This window comes from Oryx dammah, unplaced genomic scaffold, assembly GCF_014754425.2.
Source record: "Oryx dammah isolate SB20612 unplaced genomic scaffold, SCBI_Odam_1.1 HiC_scaffold_10, whole genome shotgun sequence".
NCBI classification, from domain to species: domain Eukaryota; kingdom Metazoa; phylum Chordata; class Mammalia; order Artiodactyla; family Bovidae; genus Oryx; species Oryx dammah.
Window position 1 is genome coordinate 70273776 of NW_024070194.1, and position 19925 is coordinate 70293700.

Consider the following 19925-nt stretch of genomic DNA (forward strand, 5'->3'; position numbering starts at 1 on the left):
GGGAAATTAAAGACACAAAATGGAGAGTGTCAGGTCAGGGCTGCCCCAGGGACAACTCACCAGCCTTCGCTTGGGCTTGATGAGGGGCCGGTTCTGTCCGTTCATCTTGTGGTAGAGCCCGCAGGCATTACACAGGTAATGCCCGGTTCCATCTCGTCGCCAGAGAGGGGTGGATGTCGCCCCGCAGTTCACACACTCCCGGCCTTCTGAAAACAATATCACACATAAGTCACTTATGGAAGGCAGACACACGAAAAAGCTGCCAGCAGAATTAGGGAATGAAAGCTAAATAGACAACTCTTTTTTTCCTCTCTTTTTCTTCTTTTGCGGAACTTTCTCCCCTCCAGCTCCCTTGAAAAAGAATGACTGTACAGCCCTCTCACGGCCTGACCATTCCCATGTACACATACATGCATGTACGTACGCACAGGCACACACATGTACACACACGTACACACACACACACAGCTCCCTGGCCCAAGAAGTGACACAGGAATCAGAAGCAACAGACACCTGTCCAGGGCCGGCCCCACTCGATGGGGAAGATGAAGCAGAGCCCAGGAGGAAGGCGGATTTCAACTTGAAACAGTTCCCTGGGAAAATCGTGAGCCCCAGACAATGGCAAAAGCTAAACACCCCTTTCATTTCCCTCAGAGGAAAACAAAGAGGATCCATTCTCAACACCAGGTCTGTCTATACAGATTGATTAAATGATGACCATCAGGATGAGGCCAAAGGAAAGATTCATCAATGGCTAGATTGAGAAAACAGATAATAAACAGATGAACAGATAGATCAATTGGCTAACTGATTTTTAGCAGGGAGGACTTTAGGTTTTACTTCCAATAAAATTGTAAACGTCCCTGGCCAGCAAGGAAAAGATGAAGACCCCACAGGGCCCACTCCTTCCCCACCATCTCTCTTTCTAGAAAAGGCCCAGGTTTTCTGCGGGTTCCCAGCCCCTGAGACTCCAGTCTGAAGGGCTGGAGAGACACACAGAGGCTTCTTGAAGGCCAAGGAGCTGGAGACGGGGGGGAGGGAGACAGAACCAAGGGAAGTGTTAACAGGTGAGGAGTGGATCAGGAGGATGGGCCAGTTTGGGGAGGGGGAAGGGAGGCCCTTGGGTCGGCTCATTAACCAAGGCCTGCCTGCAGTTGCTCTTTTTCCAAAAAAACAAACAAACAAAATCAACAAAAAAACCGGCCAGGCCAGGTTGGAACAAGGCTCTAGGGGCTGGAGAGTGACCAGGCCCACCATTGGAGGGGAAGCCCCCAGGGGGAAGCCCTCCAGATGCTATTGTAGGAACTGCCTGCCAGCTCTTCTGAACTTCTGCAGGGGGAGGAAGAGGAGGAAGGTTTCTGGGAGAACTTGCCCATCTCCTGGGGGGCTCACTGCTCTGAGGAAGACACACCAGCTTCACAACCCTCCCAGACCGAGCCAGCCTAGCCGGTCCCTTCAAGAACAGGATGATCTCCTAGGTGCTGGGGGGAGGCTTGGGGATGGTGGGCAAGATGAGCCCCTAACAGTTGCTTTTAAAGATTAATCAGCTGACCCCAAACTACCAGGAAGACGGGGTGGGGTGGGGTAGGGAAGGCCAGCCCAGGGCCCGGGCCCTGCTCAGGTTTAGGAAAGCCCCAGACCCAGCATGAGGGTGGCAGGGAATGGACACCCCCAGAGCCTGGGCTCTTCTCCAGGAACAGGCTCTGGGGAAGGAAACAGACTTTTGGAAATGAAAGTGGCTGTGGCCTCCTTTTACAAGCTGGAAGTACTCTGCGGAGTTTCGTCCACTTTGCTTTTCTCAAAAAAAAAAAATGTGAAGGAGTTATGAGATTTCACTTTCCTTGTTCCCCCTTCCAAAAAGGTTCTTAACCCGGGGTCTACAGACAGCCTTCCACGCAGCCCCGCAATGATCCACACGAGCGAGCGTGGCCCTAAGCGGGCCAGGAGGGCTTACAAGGCACCCAGCAGGCTCTGGGCTGAGTCACAAGCCTCTGCTCTGGGGTCAAAAGCCGGAGGGATGCGGCCACTGAAGGTGCGGAGGCGCAGAGGAAGGAGGGAAGGGCAAGTGGGCGAGGAGCGGCCACAGGCAGCCAGGGGCCCCCCAGCCCTTCTGCCCGCTGCGGGGCGGGCCCAGCCTCTCCTGGGGGCAGCCGTGCCCACTGTCCAGCCCACACCTACTCCCCCACCTTCAGAGACAGGGGCCTCGGGCTCCCCGTTGTCTCAGCCCCCAGACCTTTGGGGGTGTCTCCTGGACCCCAAGCCTCCTCCATCACATGCAGCTTGGGCTGGACTGCCCCGCTCCCGGGCACCCGGGCCACCTGGGCCGGGGATGTCCCCGCCTGACACCATCAGTCTGATTTCCTTTCCTTTGTCAGGCGGCGGGGAGGATGACAGCTTCCTTTTCTGAGGGACTTTGAAAGCCAGCAACGGTTGCCTCTCCAGCGAGGCTCTGCACACTAGAGCAATTTTCTGTCTTGATTCACTCGGCAAGTTCGCGATTGCCTCGCGTTGGTTTTCTCTTATTCTTTTTTTCCCCCTTCTTTCCTTGTTGCCTCTAATCTGTGACTTCAGCAAACAACCAGTTTTCCTTAGGGAGGCCCTGACTGTCCCCTGCTCTTTCTCCACGCTCACTGCCTGGTGTGAGCTGCTCAGACAGACACCTCTCGCTAAGGTGACAACCGCAGGCCTCTTAGCATTCAACAGCCATTTTCAGACACCCCTCTGCCTCTGACTATAAGCCTGAGCCTGGAGTTAGATGGAAAGGGGTACGGAAATTGCAGAGGAAAAAGGGGGGAGTGGCATGCCCCACGATGGAAGGGAGCCGGGGAGAGCTAAGAATTGGTGCCCCCCCTGCCCCTGCTGAAGAAAAACAGCTTATAGTCTCTTGTTTGCAAAGACACATCCCAGCCCGACAGCCTGGGCGTTAGAAAAGCAATAGGTGCTCTAAACCACAGCTCAACCGTTTCTCCAAAATGCGACAACCCTCTCTTCTCTGGGCTCCTCCTTCAGGCAATCGTGAAGAGGTTAAATTAAAAAAAAAAAAAAAGCAACCACTAAAACCAAGAGAGTCCCCTTCTCAGGAATTCCCACCCCTTCCACCCTCTTTAGGAGTCTGGAAACTTCCCCTGCACACTCCACACTCCCAAAAGTCCCAACTCCCTCGCTGCCCAGGTGTGCGGCCCAGGATTTTTTTTTTTTCAAACTGTGAGAAAGGAATAGGGAGGAGGAAGTCAAAAGCCAAATTTAAATCGGCTCCTCTCCTCTCTCCCCAATCCAAAAAAAGAAAATAGGTATATAGGTGCCCCTGGTTCTGGTTTAGGGAAACCACAACCCTCCCCCTCCCCTCCCCAATGTCCCGAGTCTCCAGGTAAGTGACAAAGACAGGCAGGAGGTGCACAGGACAGAGTGGGGGTTGGGGGGAATCAAACTCTGAAATGAGGGCAGAGGACCAAAGGCATTTGGAAAAGTCACTCTGTCCTCTCCCCCCACACAAACCACCACCCCAGCCTCAGAGACCACGATCTTCCCCCCAACTTTTCAGCCCTACCAGAAAAGAGAACTTAAAAAAAAAAAAATCCCACTCTGACCTCAAAACTGCACAGGTTTGGCTCTTATTGCCAGCAGCCGTCCAGCCTTGATCAACAACCTCCCCCTCCCCGCTTCAGGGGACCCTCCGCTCCCCGCTTTCCTGCCTGTCCTCCCTTCCTCCCGCCGCCTCCCTCTCCCTCGGCCGACTTTCATGTACTGAACATGCAGGTCTGAGTTTTTCTGTCAGCCTAACCGCATCCGGGCTCTAGTGAAGTTCCTGGCTCGGGATAAACAATGCAACTGTCGCGTGCAGCAGTCTGAAAATAATTGGATTAGCTGAAACATATCAACTAAATAGAGACAGTCCTGCCCAGGCAGTCGGAGTGAATGTCACCCTGGAAAAAAACCCTGGAAACTGATCTCATGGTCACTGGGGCGGCCAGAGCCTTCTCTCGGAAGTTTTCTAAACCCGGGTTTTACAAGCTCTGTTTCAAGACTGGTTGTCTCATCCAGAAAAGACAAGCGATTTCCACCACTTCAGTGTCTACAGAGTCTGTAGAGAGACTGGCTGGGGAAGTAGCCAGTTAGGACAGACCAGGACAGACACCCACCCTGAAATGGATATTTCCCAAGGAGACCCGCCAATCTTCCCAAAACCATCTTGGAAAAAAAAAGAATACAGTGAAAAGGCATCTCAAAGAACCCCCGACTCTGACTCAGCCGCTTCAACATGGGTAGTGGATTATTTTATTTTTAAAACATAAAAAAATATTTTGTGTGGGCTTTGCATTTCCTTTCATGCCAGCCTCTACACCAAGAGAATACACATGCAGCTCAATTTGGGGGGTGGGGGGTGGGCAGGGTGCTCTTCTGTAAGCAGATGAGCAGAGGAAGCAGAGACAGGCACCTGGGGAATCTTTTTCCGTCCTTCCTAACCTCTCTGGCTTCAGATCAATCGGGGAGTAGGTCGTCAGACGCCTTCCTGCCCCTGCCTAGTAATGGGCTCCCAGTACCCGAAGATACTGCAGGTAACAAGCCCTTCTGATCTTCACTGAACTGCTTCCCCAGAGCGGAGCTCCCCTCTCTACCCAGAAGTCAGGATTCGAGCCCCCTTTGCCACGCAGAGAATGTGTGTCCTGATTTTGCCAGGGTCCCGCCCCCGACGAAAAATATACACATACTTTATTTATACATGTCTGTGTCAAGGGCTGTCCTTCGGTGACTGCCTGACCCCCTCTGAGCTGAGCAGAGAGAGAGAGCCAGGACACAGAGGCCAAGGGGGTCAGAGGAGGGACCTGTTTTGTTTGGGTTTCAGGAGGTTTCGTTTTAGCATTAAACACTAAAGATTTATTCCCTCGCCTTCCACTTGGGCTTGCAAACTGACTAAAGGTTACCGCCAGCACCCACCAGCACCCCTGCAGGGCAAGCAGGAGATGGGGGTTTGTTTTTGTTTATCTTTTTGCTTCTCCAGCTCTTAGGGGGCCTTTTCAACCAGATCCCACTTGCCCTCTGCTCTGAAGACAGGACCGAGACAAGACACACCTCCTTCTCTCCCCATGGAAGAACTGGGAAGGCGGGCTCTCTCATCCCTGCCTGAGATTTCAGATTGTGGAGGGGACTGGGGGGCGAGGGAGAAGGGTCTCTGGGGGAGAGAAGGTTCCTACCTGTGCTGGATCTCGCCTTGGGCCTCGACTTGCATCCGAAGCCAGTGGGGGAGCCCCCAAGGAGGCTGCTGGGCGGGAAGAGTCCAGAGCTGTACTCGGGGACGTAGGGCGGGTAGGTGGTGATGGGGTGGTGGGCCGAGGCCGCCGCCCCTCCCAGGGTGGCCATGCTGCCGCGGGGGTGCGCCGACTCCAGCTTCATGCTGTCGGGCAGCGGCACCTGGTACTTGACGCACTCCTTCTCGTCCTGGCGGCCCGAGCCGGCCGAGCCCGGGGTAGACAGGGATGGGTCTGGGGAGACATCCTTCGGCGGGGTGGGCGGGAAAGTGAAGAGGTGCGGGCTGGAGTGCCCCGCCGACAGGGAGGAGGAGGAGGCCGGCGGGTAGACCGACAGGGGCCCTGGGGAGCCGTGGTGGATGGACGTCTTGGAGAAAGGGCTGAGGTTCCAGGGCGAAGCGGTGTGATGGCTGCCCAGGGCCTTGCCACCATCCAGCCAGGGCAGGGATCCATGCAGCAGAGGTGGCCGGCATACCTGGCTCCCTGTAGGGAAGGGAAGGGGCCAGAGAGAGACACAGGCAGGTGAGAGCAGCCCCCAAAGGCACGGGGGCATTCACGCCCTCCACCACTGCCTCCCCTGCAGCAGGACAACCTCAACACAGACTGGCCCCAGCAGTACCTGGGCCAGCACACCCCCTCCACCCCTGTCTCCCACACCAAGGTCCCACCAGATCCAAGGAATCAAGGGCCTGCGTCTGACCCTCAAGACCAGCTGGGATGGAGCAAGAAGGGGCCCTGGCTTTCTTGGCTTCTCCAGATACACTTTTTAAATCACAGCCCCGAGGTCCCTCTCTGGAACCTGACTTGATTTATTGGTTTCCTTCAATGACCCAGCGGCCCCCAGCCCAGACCTAATCCCAGGCAGCCTGATAAGAGGGTGGGCTGTGAAGGATGAGGCCTAAAGGGGTGTGCCCGGCTGCAGGACCGCTCAAAACCAGAAGAACACACGGACCCAGCGGCCCAGGCCCAGAGCAGGAAGGATAAGGCTTGGAAGAGAGGGGAAGGACCATTTTAGGGTGACTTCCATGTACCCCTACTTCACTGCTGGCTTATAAATGACCAGGCCTGAAACGAGATTTGCAGGAAAATTAATTGCTCAGGCTTATGGAGAAAGTTTCCAAGGCTAGACCGTGGGATGGCACTTTTGTCTGCCTTTGTCATTTCCCAAATCCTACTGAGAAAAAAAACAGGCCCATCTCAACCCCAAGGTTGTGATTCCACCAGTGTAATATAAGAATTTTCACCTGAGCCCCAGGGACAGAAAATTCCAGTTTCTGTGTCTATTTCACAGTAAACTGAGTCCTCCTTTAAAATACAGAGCCGTAAGGCAGCCCTAACTCAGACCAAAAGACACTCTGAGAGGGGTAAGTGTAAACGGCAAGTGCAAATCCACACACTTATTGATCTTTTAATCCAGTACCTGTCTCAGTGTTTGACATTCTGTTTAACCATTAAGAACAATACTGAAACTAAAATCTTCAGAGAGAGGAAGGGGAGGGGAGACGAGGGGGAAGGAGAGTTCTCTGAACACGGAGGGTCACGCTTCACATTATGCAGGAAGTCCTATAGTAAATAATATTAAGGCTGCATTTACCTCATTTCCACTTAACTGCTGATGTGCACAGAACGAGGGCAAAGAGCACCCCCTCTGCAGAAACAATTGTTTAAAGCCTGGTGACAGCAGGGTGAGAACGCCAGCTCCCGCAGGGGTTCTGTCATCAGCCCCAGCCCTGCGACCTAAGCAGGGGAACCAGGGCAGATCTCCAGAAGAGCAATGCACAGTTCCTCCACTGAAAATGTTGCTCCTGCCTTTTCTTTGGGAGCCCACTTACAGATGGAAAGTTTGAGAGCTTTCCCCCTCAGCTACATAGGGCTGGGTTTCTCTTTACCATTTCAGAATTCCCCCGAACTTCTCAAGATGAAAAGAGAAAGAAAAAAGTAAATACTGGGATCGCATTCATAGAAGGAAACCCTGATAGATTCTAAATCTTCTTTGGGACCCTATGGGTCAGCTGCAGGCAGGAGGAGAGAGAAAGGCAAGAGTTGCCGGGAGCAGGCAAGGAGGCAACCAAAAAGCATAGACGCAGGAAAATTCTGTGCAGGCGGGAATCTAGGAAACCCCAAATGTCTCAAAATTAAAATGATAGTCTTTCCACCAAAACCTGGTCAAGCATCAGAATTCCCTTCCTCGGAACCTAGGAGTTAGGAGATATGCCTAAAAACCAAATGCACTAGTTTTAGAGAAAGGCCGAAACACAGCGAGGGGAATAAATACATTCCTTGGGCCCTTCTGGAAATGTGCTGGAGAAACACACCGAGGCAGAAGCCCCAGAGAGAGAACCACGGGATAAATGGGGGAGCGAAGCCCCTAGAAAGAACTAAGCCCCAGCCAAGTTTGGCCCGCGCCGGATGCCCGGCGTGGGGAGTGTGACCGGCGGAGGTTCGACTCTCCAGGCGCCCCGGACCTCCAAGGTCCCCGAAGCCGCGACCGCGCGGGGAGAGAGGGCTGCCGCGCGGCGCCCGCCAGGTGAGCGCCAGGCCCCCGGGCCGTAGCCGCGTAAAGGCGCCTGCTGCGACTGTTTTGAAAAACAGACTCTAGAGACGATCGAGACGCCTTCCTCGCCCATTTCCGGGCCCCAGCTTTTTAAATGGAGCAGCAGCGGCACTTGTGGGGGGCTTTGGCCGGATCTCCCCACCCCCTGGTCCCTCCCTGCCTCCCCAACCCGGGGAGCCGGGACAGCCGGTCGGGGGAGGGGTGGTCCTCGCACCCGGGGAGCACTCACCGTGGTGGGTCGGAGGATACCTCTGCACGGTGGCCCTCACCGAGTTTCCGTAGTACGACGGGACGTGGTTGCCTTGACCGTCGATGTTAAAAAGTACATCCACCTCCTCGGGCAGAGAGTACTGCGCCGGGTCCATGTAGGAGTGGCCGAGGCCCGGGTGGTGAGTGTCCGGGTGCTGCCCGTTGAGGACCGCGGGGTGGTGATGGCTCACCCAGCGAGGCTGGTCCGCCGTCACCTCCATGGCCTCGGCTGCGCTCGCTCCCTCTCGCCGGGCCCGGAACCCGCGCGCGGAGAGAGAGGGCGGTCGGAGGCTCCGAGGCTCCGCAGGTGCTCCTGCCGTCGGAGGGGCGGGGGTCGTTTAAGGATTTGTTTTCAGTGGGGGAATAAGAAAGCTGGGAAGGAAAGGTGAGCAAGTGAGTTTTTTTTTTTTTTTTAATAAATCTTTGCGGGGTAGTTTAGCAAAGGGTAGAAGAGGAAAAAAAAAAAATTCCCAAAATTAGGTACGGGAGGACGAAAAAGGGCCAAATTGTAAAAGAGGAGCGAGGGCTGGCTAGAATTCTGCAAGTGAGGCTCCTGTGCACCGGGGGCTCCTCGGCGGCTCCAAGACTGAGTCTTTCCTGGGCCACCTGCAAAGGAGAGAAGGGGAGACCTGGATGAGATCCTAAGTACTTAGCACCTGAGTTTATGAAGTGGCATCTCCTCCCCCCGAGCTGTCCTGCCCCGCGCCCGCGCCCCCGGGACACGCTAACACGCGCGCACTCGCGCACGCCCCCTCCGGAGCTCGGGAAACCCGGAGGCAGCGAAGGACCCGATGACTCCCAAGCGCATCCCCAGCTGCCTGGGTCTCCCGGATCCCGGGACTGACTGAGCGGTTCCCACTTGAACGACAGCTCCCTCCCTCCGGGGACCCAGGTCCCAGGACCGACTTTCCAGCCTCCAGAAACTCTCCGAAAGAGGAGGGTTGAGTTTTCCGTGTTTTAAAGTCCTCCCAAACGGAGAGACAAAACAAATCAAAGTTAAAAAAAAAAAAAAAAGTCGCCAGTACCAACCTGGGTAGCAAGGAGCAGAGAGGAAGAGAAGGAGGCGTGCGACCGGGAGAGCAGAAACTGCCCGGTCAGATTGCGTGGCTCGCTCTGCCTCGCGCGCTCGCCGTCCCTCTCTCTCTCTTTTCCTCTCTCTCTCTCTCTATTTTTTTTTTTTTTTTTTTTTTACAGGGAATGCATTCTTTCTGAAAGTATCAAGACGGCGCCAGGCAGCTCAGTGTTCGCAGACAGCTGTGGCGCGACGGAACTTAAGGAGGTTCTAGTGTCATCCGCGCCGCCGGGGGAGGAGCCTGGCGCTGGTGAGGAGGGGACAGGATCCCAGCACAAGGAAACTGCAACCCAAACCCGCTCAGGACTTCACCCCCCACCCCCAGCCCCCACCTCTCCTCCCGCCCCTCCACTGACCGGAAAGGGGCGCCGCGGAGGGCGGCCCGGGCGGAGGGGCCGCGGAGATGGTGGGCTAGGCGCGCCAGGGGGTTCGGGGCGGAGGGGGCGGGCAGGAGGGAATACGCGCTCTGGCCCTTTAAATGTGGCTCAGGCCCCTGCCGATTCATTCCGGCTCGATGGATTATTCCGTACCGGGGACACCGGTCTGCCCCATTCATGAAGTTTATTTCTACAGACTGCCTTTCTTTTTCAGACTTTTTAAATGAGCAAACTTTTTTTTTTTTTGCATTCATTCCAAGGTATTGGGTCGTTTATTGATGTGGGGTCTCTGCAAGTAAAAGTGGTCAGGGAAAAAAAATGTAATGTCAGAGTACATGGAGATATGCGTCTCTTGAGAACTGCCTAAGAAATTGAGGAACTGGGGGGGGGGCGGGGGAGAATTGGGGGCGGAGAGGGAGGTGGGGAGAGGGAGGGTCGGGGCAGCGGAATGTGACTTTGATTGAAATGTCGGTAGCAACTTTTTGGTGGTCGTGGTCAACATTCTCCCAGCCTCTGGCGTTCATAAGCCCCTGGCATGAATGTCTCAGCTGTTGCAGCTGTCCCTTCCAGACCTAATATTCGTAATCAATGCGTGCTTTTGACCAGAGTGACAATAGTGATGGATGAAAAGGGGAGGGGAGGCGAGAATCTCTGGCTCCCCAAGCAGTCGGGTCTTTGCTCCGGTTGCCCAACTTGTTCCCTCTTCCCCGCCCAGAGCCCTATTTACTCCCGCTCCCGGCGTTTTTCCCCAGCACCCCCCCCCCCCCGCCCTGCGGCCCCCACCCGGGCCGCCGGGCAGGACTGCGGCGACCTCCCCGGGGCCCCGCAGCTCGCGGGACTCGCTGGGTCCGGCCTCGCAGCCTCGGGCGGAGGCAGCAGAGATCAGAGACAGCCCGGCGAAGGGGCGGGTCTCCCGGGGCGGGGCCGGGGAGGGGCCAGTCAGCGCGCGAGGCTGCGGCGGGGCCGCGATTGGCCGGCCCCGCGGCTGCAACCTCCCCGGCGGGTCTCCGTGCTTTGAGCCACTGCATCCCCTAGCGGCGCTCAGGCTGCTGCAGCCGTCCGGCCCCAGAACGCGGCCCGCGTGTGCTAGAGTCGGGCGGGAAGCGAAGTCTCAAGGTTCCACCCGCGGCTCTCCTCAGGGCAATGTGTGCAAGGAGAGAGCGTGGGTTCTCCCGCAGGCTTTCCCACGGACGGTACTGACAGTTTGATTTGGGGTTCAATTGGAAGGCATTATTCCCTCTTCGCTTCTCTACCCCACCCCGTAACAGTTCCCTACAAATACACCTAAAAAAAGTCAACATAGAAGAGACCGTCCCTGAAAGTAAGTGCTAGAGGATTCCTTCCTTGCGGTGAAAGAAAACCATCCATATTCAACCTTAACTCTGTGTGTGTGGGGGGGGGGGGTCCTGCTTTAATATACAATCCTCGTAGAAAGACGAACAAATTTCATTTGGAAGAAATAGTGGAAACGTGGCTCTTCCTGATGTGGAAGTTTTCTTGAGTCTCCGTTTTCTTAAAGCTGATGTTTGTTAGAAACATCAGCTTGAGTTTCTAGACACGGAACGGTAAGAAAGTCCCTAAATTAACCCCACTCCCCATGTTTCTCCTGAGCCCACTTAGTCCCTGCTTATTAGGGCGGCCCAGTAAAGGAGCATCGATTTTCCTTCATTCTGACCACGTCTCTCTAGCGCCAGTCAAGCTGCCAGCCTCTCCTGCTCACCGCGCTCTCCAAACCTTTTAATTATTTAGTTTCTGTCTAACATTCACCGGAAACCGCTCCATAAACAAGGACAACGGACTCATACACATTGTTGCTAAAAGTCCCGAGATTCAGCTTAAGGATGGCTGCAGAGGCGGAAAAAAAAAGAAAGGAAGAAAGAAAAGCGCATCTTTGCGCGTTGATCTAGGACCCGCTGACACTAGCCGGACCCCAGTTCAAAGCGACGCGGAAAATACCAAACGGAGCTCTTTGGTCCTCTGCGCCGAGACCTGAAAGTCCAGGAAATAAAAGGGAACCATCCTCGGAAAGAGACGCTGCTGACGCCAGGACTTGAAAACGTTAACTTCAGAGGCTAAAGCCGATTTTAAAAGACAAAGAGAAAATATCCCTGAGAAGGAGGCCTTCCGGTGTAGTGGCGCCTCTGATAATGCTCAAACTTTGGGGGGAGGTATTATTCCTTTTAATTAAATCACGTGCACCAAATCTGGCTGCACTGACCTGAAGAGCCACCCCCAACCCCTTGGAAAAATAAAAGATCTCGAAGGCCCCCTTCTTGGTCTGGGTGGTTTGGAGCTGGCAGAGAGGGGTGGGGGCCTGCGGCTGGGTGCCCGGTGTAATGGAGCCAGCCTGTAGGGGGTATTTAACATTTAATTCCCAGCCGGTCCGCCCCTGTTCCCGGACTGACAGTGGGTAATTGGGAAAGAGGACGTTGCTCTTTTGATGGCCCGCGCCGGCCAGTCTCGCCGACGCCACACTGGGTTTGACGTCACGGGCCCAACCCCAGAGCCAGGAGCACAGAGCTGGGGGGAGGGAAAAGGAGAGGAGGGGTCTCCCGAGCAGGGAGGGCCGAGGTCGGCCCCGGGACCCACGCGGAAGGAAGGGGGAAGGGAGCCATGCCGGAGAGAGGCTGCGGCGCGTGGCCTGAGGCGGAGAGCCGGGCTGCGGGAGTCTAGGCCAGGCCCGGCGCCTGCCTGACCTGCCTCGCGGGCAAATGCAGGCCGGGCTTCCTCCTCTGAAGGCGGGAGGGGGGAGCGTGGGGGCTCGAGGCCCGGTGAAGGAAAGAAAAGGTGGTACTGAGCCCCCCTCTGCCCTAGCCCGCAAAGCTAATCGCAGCCTCCTGCGGAAACGCCTCGGCGCCCTCCTGCAGATCTGAATCGCCCCCTGCTCCCCCTCCCGGGCTCCTATCCAGGACCCCGGCCCGGACCGGTCTAGAGAGCCCCGTCCCTCCTCTCCTCTCCTGGAGCGGCCGGCGGAGCTCCGGTCAGGGAAGCGAGGTGGAGACCTAAAAGGATGCTGCTGCCGCCGCCGCCGCCGCCGCCGCCGCCGCCGCAACAGGGCCCTGGGCTCCTGCAGAGCGCTAGGCCTCCCTCTCCAGGGCTAGGGGCTGGCCGAGGTCTGGATGCCTGGGACCCCTGGGGCGAGCATCCCGGAGCCGAGACGGCGTCGGCGCGGCTACCGTCCATCCCCGGTCGCCCGGAACCGGTACCCGGGCTGAGCGTGGGGCGGCGGGAGCCGGTTGGCCTATCTGAAACGCCAGGCCTCGAGGTGGCTGTTTCAGGCGTCAAGTTGAGCGGGGTGTGTGTGCCCTCTTGGGGAAAGGGTAAGAAATGGAGCCTTCCTTTCTCTCCTCGGTCGGCGTAAGCGGGGACCCACACACACGCACATACACTCCCAAACACATGCCCCCCAGCTGAGGTCCCTCCCACCCGCCCTCCCGGGAGCTCAGACGCTCTCATCCGATGCAAGTGGGGAACCCAACCCCGCAAAGGAGCCAGAGCCCACGGCGTAGAGAGGAGGAGCGTGCCCCCGCCTCCCCAGGCTCACCCCTGGGGTCGCAGGACCCAGAGAGCGGAGATCCACGTGGCCAGCGTCACCCACCCGAGCCTGGCGACAGGCGCGTCCAGGCGAGCTCCGCGGGGCCGAGGTGTCTGGAGAGCGGCCCCGGGTGCCCGCGCGCGGACCGCCGAGGGTAACCAGGAAAGCCGAGCCTTGGGGTCGAAGTCATAAAGTTACTAATCCCGTGCAGGGGGAGTGAGCGTGCCTCGGGCCGCCTGGGGCGGTCATTTGAGCGTGTTTACTTAAGGACTTTGCAAGCGGAGCGCGCGCGAAATAGTCGGATTTCCAGTGAGGCAGCAAATATTTGCAAGCGAGAGAAAGAAGCGGAGCCCGGCTGCGCCGCCGCGTCCCTCCCCCCGGAGCCGCGGCGCCGGCTTGGGCGGACCCGGCCGCGCCGTTGAAGACAGAAATGAAGCCGGGAACCTGCGGGGCTGGGGGGCAGGGAGGGCGCAGAGCCACAGCAAAGGCCAAAAACTGCAGGGCGGCCCCTAGGCCCTGGCGAGCTGGGGCTGGGGGAGGAGAAGTCCCTTATAGCTCGATCAATCTTCCTGGGCTGCGATCGGTCAATAAAAATGGTGTGAACCGACCGCGATCGTTGTGCGTCTGGGGAGGAAGTGGAGGCCAGAGGTGCCGAGGCTGGCGCCAGCGCCCTGCACCAGTCCCGTTCGCGTCCAGGCGGTCTGCAAGCCCCAGGCCGGTGGCCAGTTCGTCGCCGGGAGCCCAGCGCAGTCCGGCAAGGCCTTTAATTGGGTGTCTCCATTTTTATAGTGGCCATTGTTGGAGCAATTAGCGAGAGACAATAAGCGCCAAGAGGCGTTTAATTCGATTCCATGCGCTGGCTGCGGCGCTTTGGAAGAAGTGGCTGGCCCTGGAGGGAAGATCTGGTTAAGTGCCGGCTCCCTGCCTTGCCAGTCTAGTCTTAGATGTGGGAGTTCTCCAGGGGCAAGTTGAAAGCGGAGTGAGAGCTTTCACCCTAGTCCTGGACTGGGAGAATCCCGTTCCGGGTCTCGCTAGCCCCGCGGGGCGCCCCCGGAACCGCCGCGCCCACAAGCTGCACGCGTCCGGCTTGGGTCCCAGATTGCCTGTTGGAGAAAAGCAAACAGGACAGGGACGTGGAAAACGGCCTCCTTTCTTCTTAGCCCTCGGACCCCCCTCTCGATCACCCGAACCATCCCAGTTTCCTTCCCCATCGGGGGAGGAGGGGCAAAGGAGAGAACCCCCTTCTTGCGCGTACGCACCTCGCTCTTCACCGAGCACGCCTCGCCACCCCCTTCCCTGCCTCGGCCCTCGGATTAGGTTACCGTGGCCGAGCGAGGATTTCTACTGGATACGAGAATAGCACAGGTAAAGCTGTATAAACAGCTCGCCGGCTGCCGGGCGAGAGGGTTACGCGGGGGACACGGCTCAAGGCGCCACCGCCAGGCCCGGCTGCGCGAGCGAAACGGCGGGGGAGCCCGCTCGGGCGCCGCGTCCGAGACAGCGCAGGCTAAACACATATTACACTACATCTCTGCAGCTCCCCCGCCTCTCAAGCCCCCTTTGTCTTTCCCGCATGAACTGAAATGCAGAAAGTGGACAGTGGGATCACAGGATGATGGAGAGAAGCAGGCGGTGGGCAGTGCTGACGGTGCTGCTCAAATGAAATACAGCTAGTTAGCAGGGACGCAGGATAAAGGGGATCCCAAAACAAACTGGCAAAGGAAAGACGCTCGAAGTAGAAGCAGCAAGGGGGAAACCCGCGAGAACACAGGCGAAAAGCGCTCGCTGCTCGCGCACTGCTCCTCCCGGCTCCCACGCCCACCCGCCCAGGCCCAGGAAGCCCTGGAAAATGAGCCAGCGCTTTGGGGATGGTATGTGGTTTGATTTTGTTTTTTTCTCGCTTATTCATCTATCACCGTTTAAAACTCGAAGGAAACCCTCCTGGGCCAGGACGGGCAACCAGAGAAGTCGGAGAGGAGATATGCCAGGAGATTACCCCCTCGCCACCCCAGAATCCGCCCCCAGAGCCAGGCCGGACCCTCCAGCTTCGAGGGATCCTGGCCCTCCATGTGCAGCTACCCTTTTCTCCTCGGTTGAGAAAAACCCCAGATGGTAGCTAGATAAAAATTGGGTGGGTAAGGGTGTAGAGGAAAGGGTGGGGAGGGAGAGGAGAGGGGATTTCTCTTTTCGAGTTTACCAATGCACTTGTCAGAGGGGTTGGCCACAGGGGGAGCCCCCGGGGGCTGGATGAGTGAGAAAGATTTCCCCTTGATGGGCTGGATCGAAAGGACTGCGAGTCACCCTGCAGGAAGGGGGCACCTCCGACCTCTCCCTCCCTCCCGGCCATGGGGGCCTAGGAGACAGGTGGAACCAAGAGAGAAGGGAAAGGGTGGGGACTGCTCCTGCAGGTCCCCGCGTTGTGTCCGCGGACACAGGCCGCGTGCAACCCAGCAACACCGTCGACTTCCTAAAGCAGCCCGCAGCGCCTAAACCCAAGCTCTCACGATGTGGCGTCCCCGGGTCATGGCTGAAGCCTTCGAGACACCCAGGGAAGGGAGCAGCCACCGCAGGCGAGGAAGGAGTCAGCGGTGAGGGGTGCACTCACATCAGCTCCAGGCCCTCACATTTGTGGGGGCGCCGGCTCCATCTCCCCTCACTTCCCAGTGTCCCTGCTTTGCCGCAGCTGCCTCACCACCCTGCACCTTTAGAAGCCCCGGGCCAGCCCCGAACCCAGCGCTAGCCGGGGCCAACTCTCCTCTGACCACTTCATTTTGACTTTTCAGGAAGAGAAGGGCTTTCTCTTGGGGCTACTGTGTTTTTCACTTTTCTCGAGTAGCCAGAAAACTGGGGTGTCGATTGCTGAACAATGACAGTTCGCTTTGAGGGCCAGGGAAGTCATGACCCGGACAGGGAAATGGAGAAAGGTAACCTGTGCCGACCAGGAGACAGCAGAGGCGAGCTTCTAAATGCACCAAGTGTCCGCGTCTTCCTTGGACACACTGGAGACCTTCGGGTAAAATCTCGGGGGCCTCCTGGCTCTCAGGGGTTCACACTTCGCCCAGCTGCCGCCTCTCCCCTCCAAGCCGGCTTGCGCTCGGCTCTCCGCTGCCTGTCACCTCGAGGACCCCAAGCAATTTGTTATATAAAACAAAACAGCAACCGCACACGTGTACCAGCACACCCGCAGCGACGGACACCCAGGGAGAACTCTGCTCCAGCGCCTTGGGCCACGTTTCTTTCTGGTCCTTCCAACAGCCGCATCCCCACCACCACCTCTAGTCCCAGCTGCCCGAAGCAAAAAGGGAGGCTTGGACTTCAAATCTGGGGCTTCCTTGGCCCACTCCCTGTGGTGGGTAAAGCAATCTCTAGTTACTCCCACCGTTAAGAAAAAGAGTTGATCAGAAATATTTGGTCCGCACACAAAGACGTACCACGAAAGGAATGCCCTTTTCTGCGCGAAAGACTTCGGACTAGGAGATCACACCTGAACGCAGCCCAGAAATGGTTAGAATAGCCGGCTGCGGGACAGTGCTGGGCCTTCGGACTCAGCCCCATGGCCTTCTCAGGACCTCCTGCGGTTTCCGGCAGGTACTGCCTTAACCTCCGAGAAAGCGCTCTCAGCCACCCGGCTGCCTGCGTACCTGCCGCATTCCCGACCTCTCTGGGTGGCCCTGCGCTGCTGGGCGTCGCCTTATAGAGGCTCTGCTGATGTGCCCTAGAGGCACCCACTCCCCTTTCTTCACTGCACCCCCGGACTCACCCACACCTCATATATCGTTGGCAAAAGGCAGGATGGCCACATCAAATAAAGCAAAAAGGCAGCTTCCCAGTCTCCGGCTTTTGGCAGCAAAAGACCAACCCCAATTCTGATTCTCCAGGACTGGTGGAGATTCTAGTGTAGACGGGAGGATGCACATGGAGGGCAGGGTGGGGTGCGGGGCTTGTGTCCAGAGAGCCATTCAGCCAGATTCTCAGACCCCAGCTGACTTCTCCAGCTAGGAACCTTAGGCCTGGCAGGACAACGCTGAGGGCTGGGCCTCCTGCCTGGTCCCAGGAAATTGGTATGGGGGCCCCTAAGACCCTACTCCCACCTGGGTCTTGATTTGTCTGCCCTGGGCACAGAATCCCACCCCAGATTCAGATGGGCAGCAAACAATTCATTTCCTTAGGATCACACATTTTAAAGGTTTAATGGTGAGCCTACTCCCCACGACCAGCCATTTGGTCCTGCAAGCATCTCCTAACCAGGACCCTTCCTGGGCTGACTCTATCAGCCTGGCTGGTACCCCCATACCTCAAGCCTGTCATACAACGACAGCCGCCCTCCCCACATCTTTTCTGCCACAAGCACTAAGGGATGAAAGGGCTACAAATGTTACTTTATTATTATTTGTCCCTTTAAAGTTTCTCAACCCCCACCCAGAACCCCAGCACTCGAGTGAATGTGGGTGACGCAAGACAAAAAGCACAGGGGAACTGGGAACCCAGCGGAGCGGAGATCCTGAAGGTTAGACTGCTTTCCATCCCTGCTCGGGACAGACTTACCCATGTCCACTTCCCAAGCACCCCACAGTGTCTGAGAGGAAGGAGAGGTGAATAAAAGCAACTCTTGTGCTCACTCTCCTGTTCAGATACTTTCTAAGAATGCAACTTGTCTTGCATTTTAACGTTATCTGTCTTCATTGGGAACTGTTTCCCAACGAGTGACTTCTTGGAGGTCTGCTGGTCCAATGTCCCTGGAGAAAGTAGAATCCTAGTTCCCTCTGCCCCTGCCATTCCCCAGTTCCCTAGCACCCAGGGGAACGGTTTTCTCACCCGCCTTAGAGTGCTTCTGGAATCAAAGGTGCCTGCCAGTCACTAGCTCCCCAGGCGATGTCAGATGCTCACACATCTGGGCTCCAACTTTCAACCCACAGCCACAGCTGTTTCTTTAATTGTATTCAGAGACAATGAGCCTAATCAGGCACTTGTGGGCAGAGGGAAATACACATGAAGTTGACACTCCGCAGCCACCTTGGGGAGAAGGCTGAGCTGCTCATTCAGACTGGTTCTTTCCTCAACCCTCTGCCCTCCCTGAAGAGGAAAACCTATTCAGCCCTTCCCGAGCCTTACCATCCTCTCCTATTTTTCTGTTTAATTTTTTCTCCACATGCCTAGTTCTACTGGCTCTTTCCTCCAAACATGGACAGGCACACATGTACACCCCACACTCTCCCAAGGTCATTGCAGAAAGTCAAAGATTTCCAGGGACCAGAAAGAACAACAAGGACTGGGGTCTAGTTCATTTTCTTCCAGGGGCAGCTGTCCTTCTGGAGGGGAGACCGCCTGTTAATTCTCTCCACGTGGATCAGGGAAAGCCCATGCAGAGCGAGAGACAGAAGATAATGATATTCACTAACCTGGGTAGCTTGCTCTCGGCGGCCAGCTGTTTTTTATTTTTTTATTTTTCCTGACTTGCTAGAGATCTGAAGGCAGAAATGACAGGCAGACCTGACCACTGTTGTCGCTGCCGCGGTCCTCGCCGCCCCAGCTGCTTACGGCATCTCACGAAGGCTTCCAGCGAGAACTAAAACCAGGGTGGATGTGCATCCTTCCTAGGAACCCCCCTCCCCCGCCTCCTGCTCACTGTAGAGAGCAGAGCTCTTCCGGGTTGCGAAGAGGGAAAGGGAGGGAGGGAGGGAGAGAGGAAGGCTGAGGGAGGAATGAATTTCACCCCCCTTCTGCAAACAGGCACGCCGCACATCAGGAGTAAGTGACACCAGCAGAGTTGGGGGAATGAGGAAAGACTGTTTGAAATGTGACCAGCCCCCTGGTGCCTACAAAGTCCACTGTCTCTGGCGGGGCTGGAATTAACACTGTAAATGTCACTAGTAGTGTTGAGTGGGTCACCAGCAACCATAGATGGAAAAGCTTTAGAAGAGTTTCCCTCCCACTTTGGAAGTGGAGACCCGGTGAAAGCATCTAGAGGTAAACCTCATGGCCACATTTAGGCCATGGTCTCAGCCTCCCAGATCCTACCCGCCACCCCTCCATCTGACTGTTCCACCAGGCTCTGTATAGGCTGACGATTCAAAAATGAATACAATCCACTGTCCAGTACCTCTAGCCACAGCTGGCCAGTGAAAGTTAGGAAAAGCAGGAAGGTCAGTGACTTCACTCTGGGCTTGCTGGCTACAACTTAGCTCTTCATGGAGGCCATAAAAACATGTGAAGTAGCGACACTCGTGTACCCACTAAGTAGAAGATTGGGGAGAGTCTCCCGAGGGGTCCCAACTCTTTCCAAAAAGACTTCTGGGAGAAATTAACCTTCTAAAAGTGAGATAAAGGAGCAAGAATCAGAGGTCACTCTGAAGATAAAATGTTAGAAGGAAAATGATCTTATTCGTCTACCCACCAGAGGGAACAAACTCTCGCCCTCAGCCTCAGAAGCCTGCCCTCCCCAACCCCCGCCTGTACCATCCCTACTTCTGCAGGGAGGGGGGGGTGGAGATCAAAATAATCCACAGAGGGAGTCTGCCATGAATAAAATTTCTGCAAGAGTAAAACGAAACTCCATAAACATTGGGGTAGAAAGGTCAGCGTCCATTTGTTTTGACAGGTAGAGTTTTCCCTTCACAATATTTATACAATAGGAATATGGAGACTGACTTTAAAAATAAATCAATCTTTGGGGAGAAATAAAAAAGAAAATGTGTCCACCGCTGGGCCAGGAAGTCAAGCAGTTTCTTGGGCTGGAACCAGTTCGGTAGGAGGGAGTGGCATGATCTGACGGTTCCAAGTGTTCATGGGTGGCTGTGCCCCCGCGGCGAGGACAAGGCCATTGGTCAGCGGGGCCAGAATGAGTGGGCAGAGGTGGGGCGGCGCCGAGGCGGGCAGGTGCCCAGCGCTGTCC

General features: G+C 56.4%; 1 protein-coding gene across 3 annotated transcripts in view; it reads right to left on the bottom strand.

Annotated features, from left to right (window-relative positions):
* The window catches only part of GATA3 (GATA binding protein 3), a 29828-nt gene extending 11171 nt beyond the window's left edge, over positions 1-18657 (bottom strand). Inside the window, exons 1-4 of one of the 3 annotated variants that reach the window (XM_040248234.1) lie at positions 18433-18657; positions 8030-8655; positions 5193-5729; positions 61-206 (exon numbers count right to left, since the gene is read on the bottom strand). In XM_040248234.1, the coding sequence (XP_040104168.1) occupies positions 61-206; positions 5193-5729; positions 8030-8270 (924 nt within the window). In that variant the 5' untranslated portion in view covers positions 8271-8655; positions 18433-18657. Of the gene's footprint in view, positions 1-60; positions 207-5192; positions 5730-8029; positions 8656-9078; positions 13634-18432 lie in introns of those variants that run through there. The other 2 variants (XM_040248235.1, XM_040248233.1) reach the window with 2 other exon arrangements.
* Between the last annotated feature and the right edge of the window lie 1268 nt (positions 18658-19925).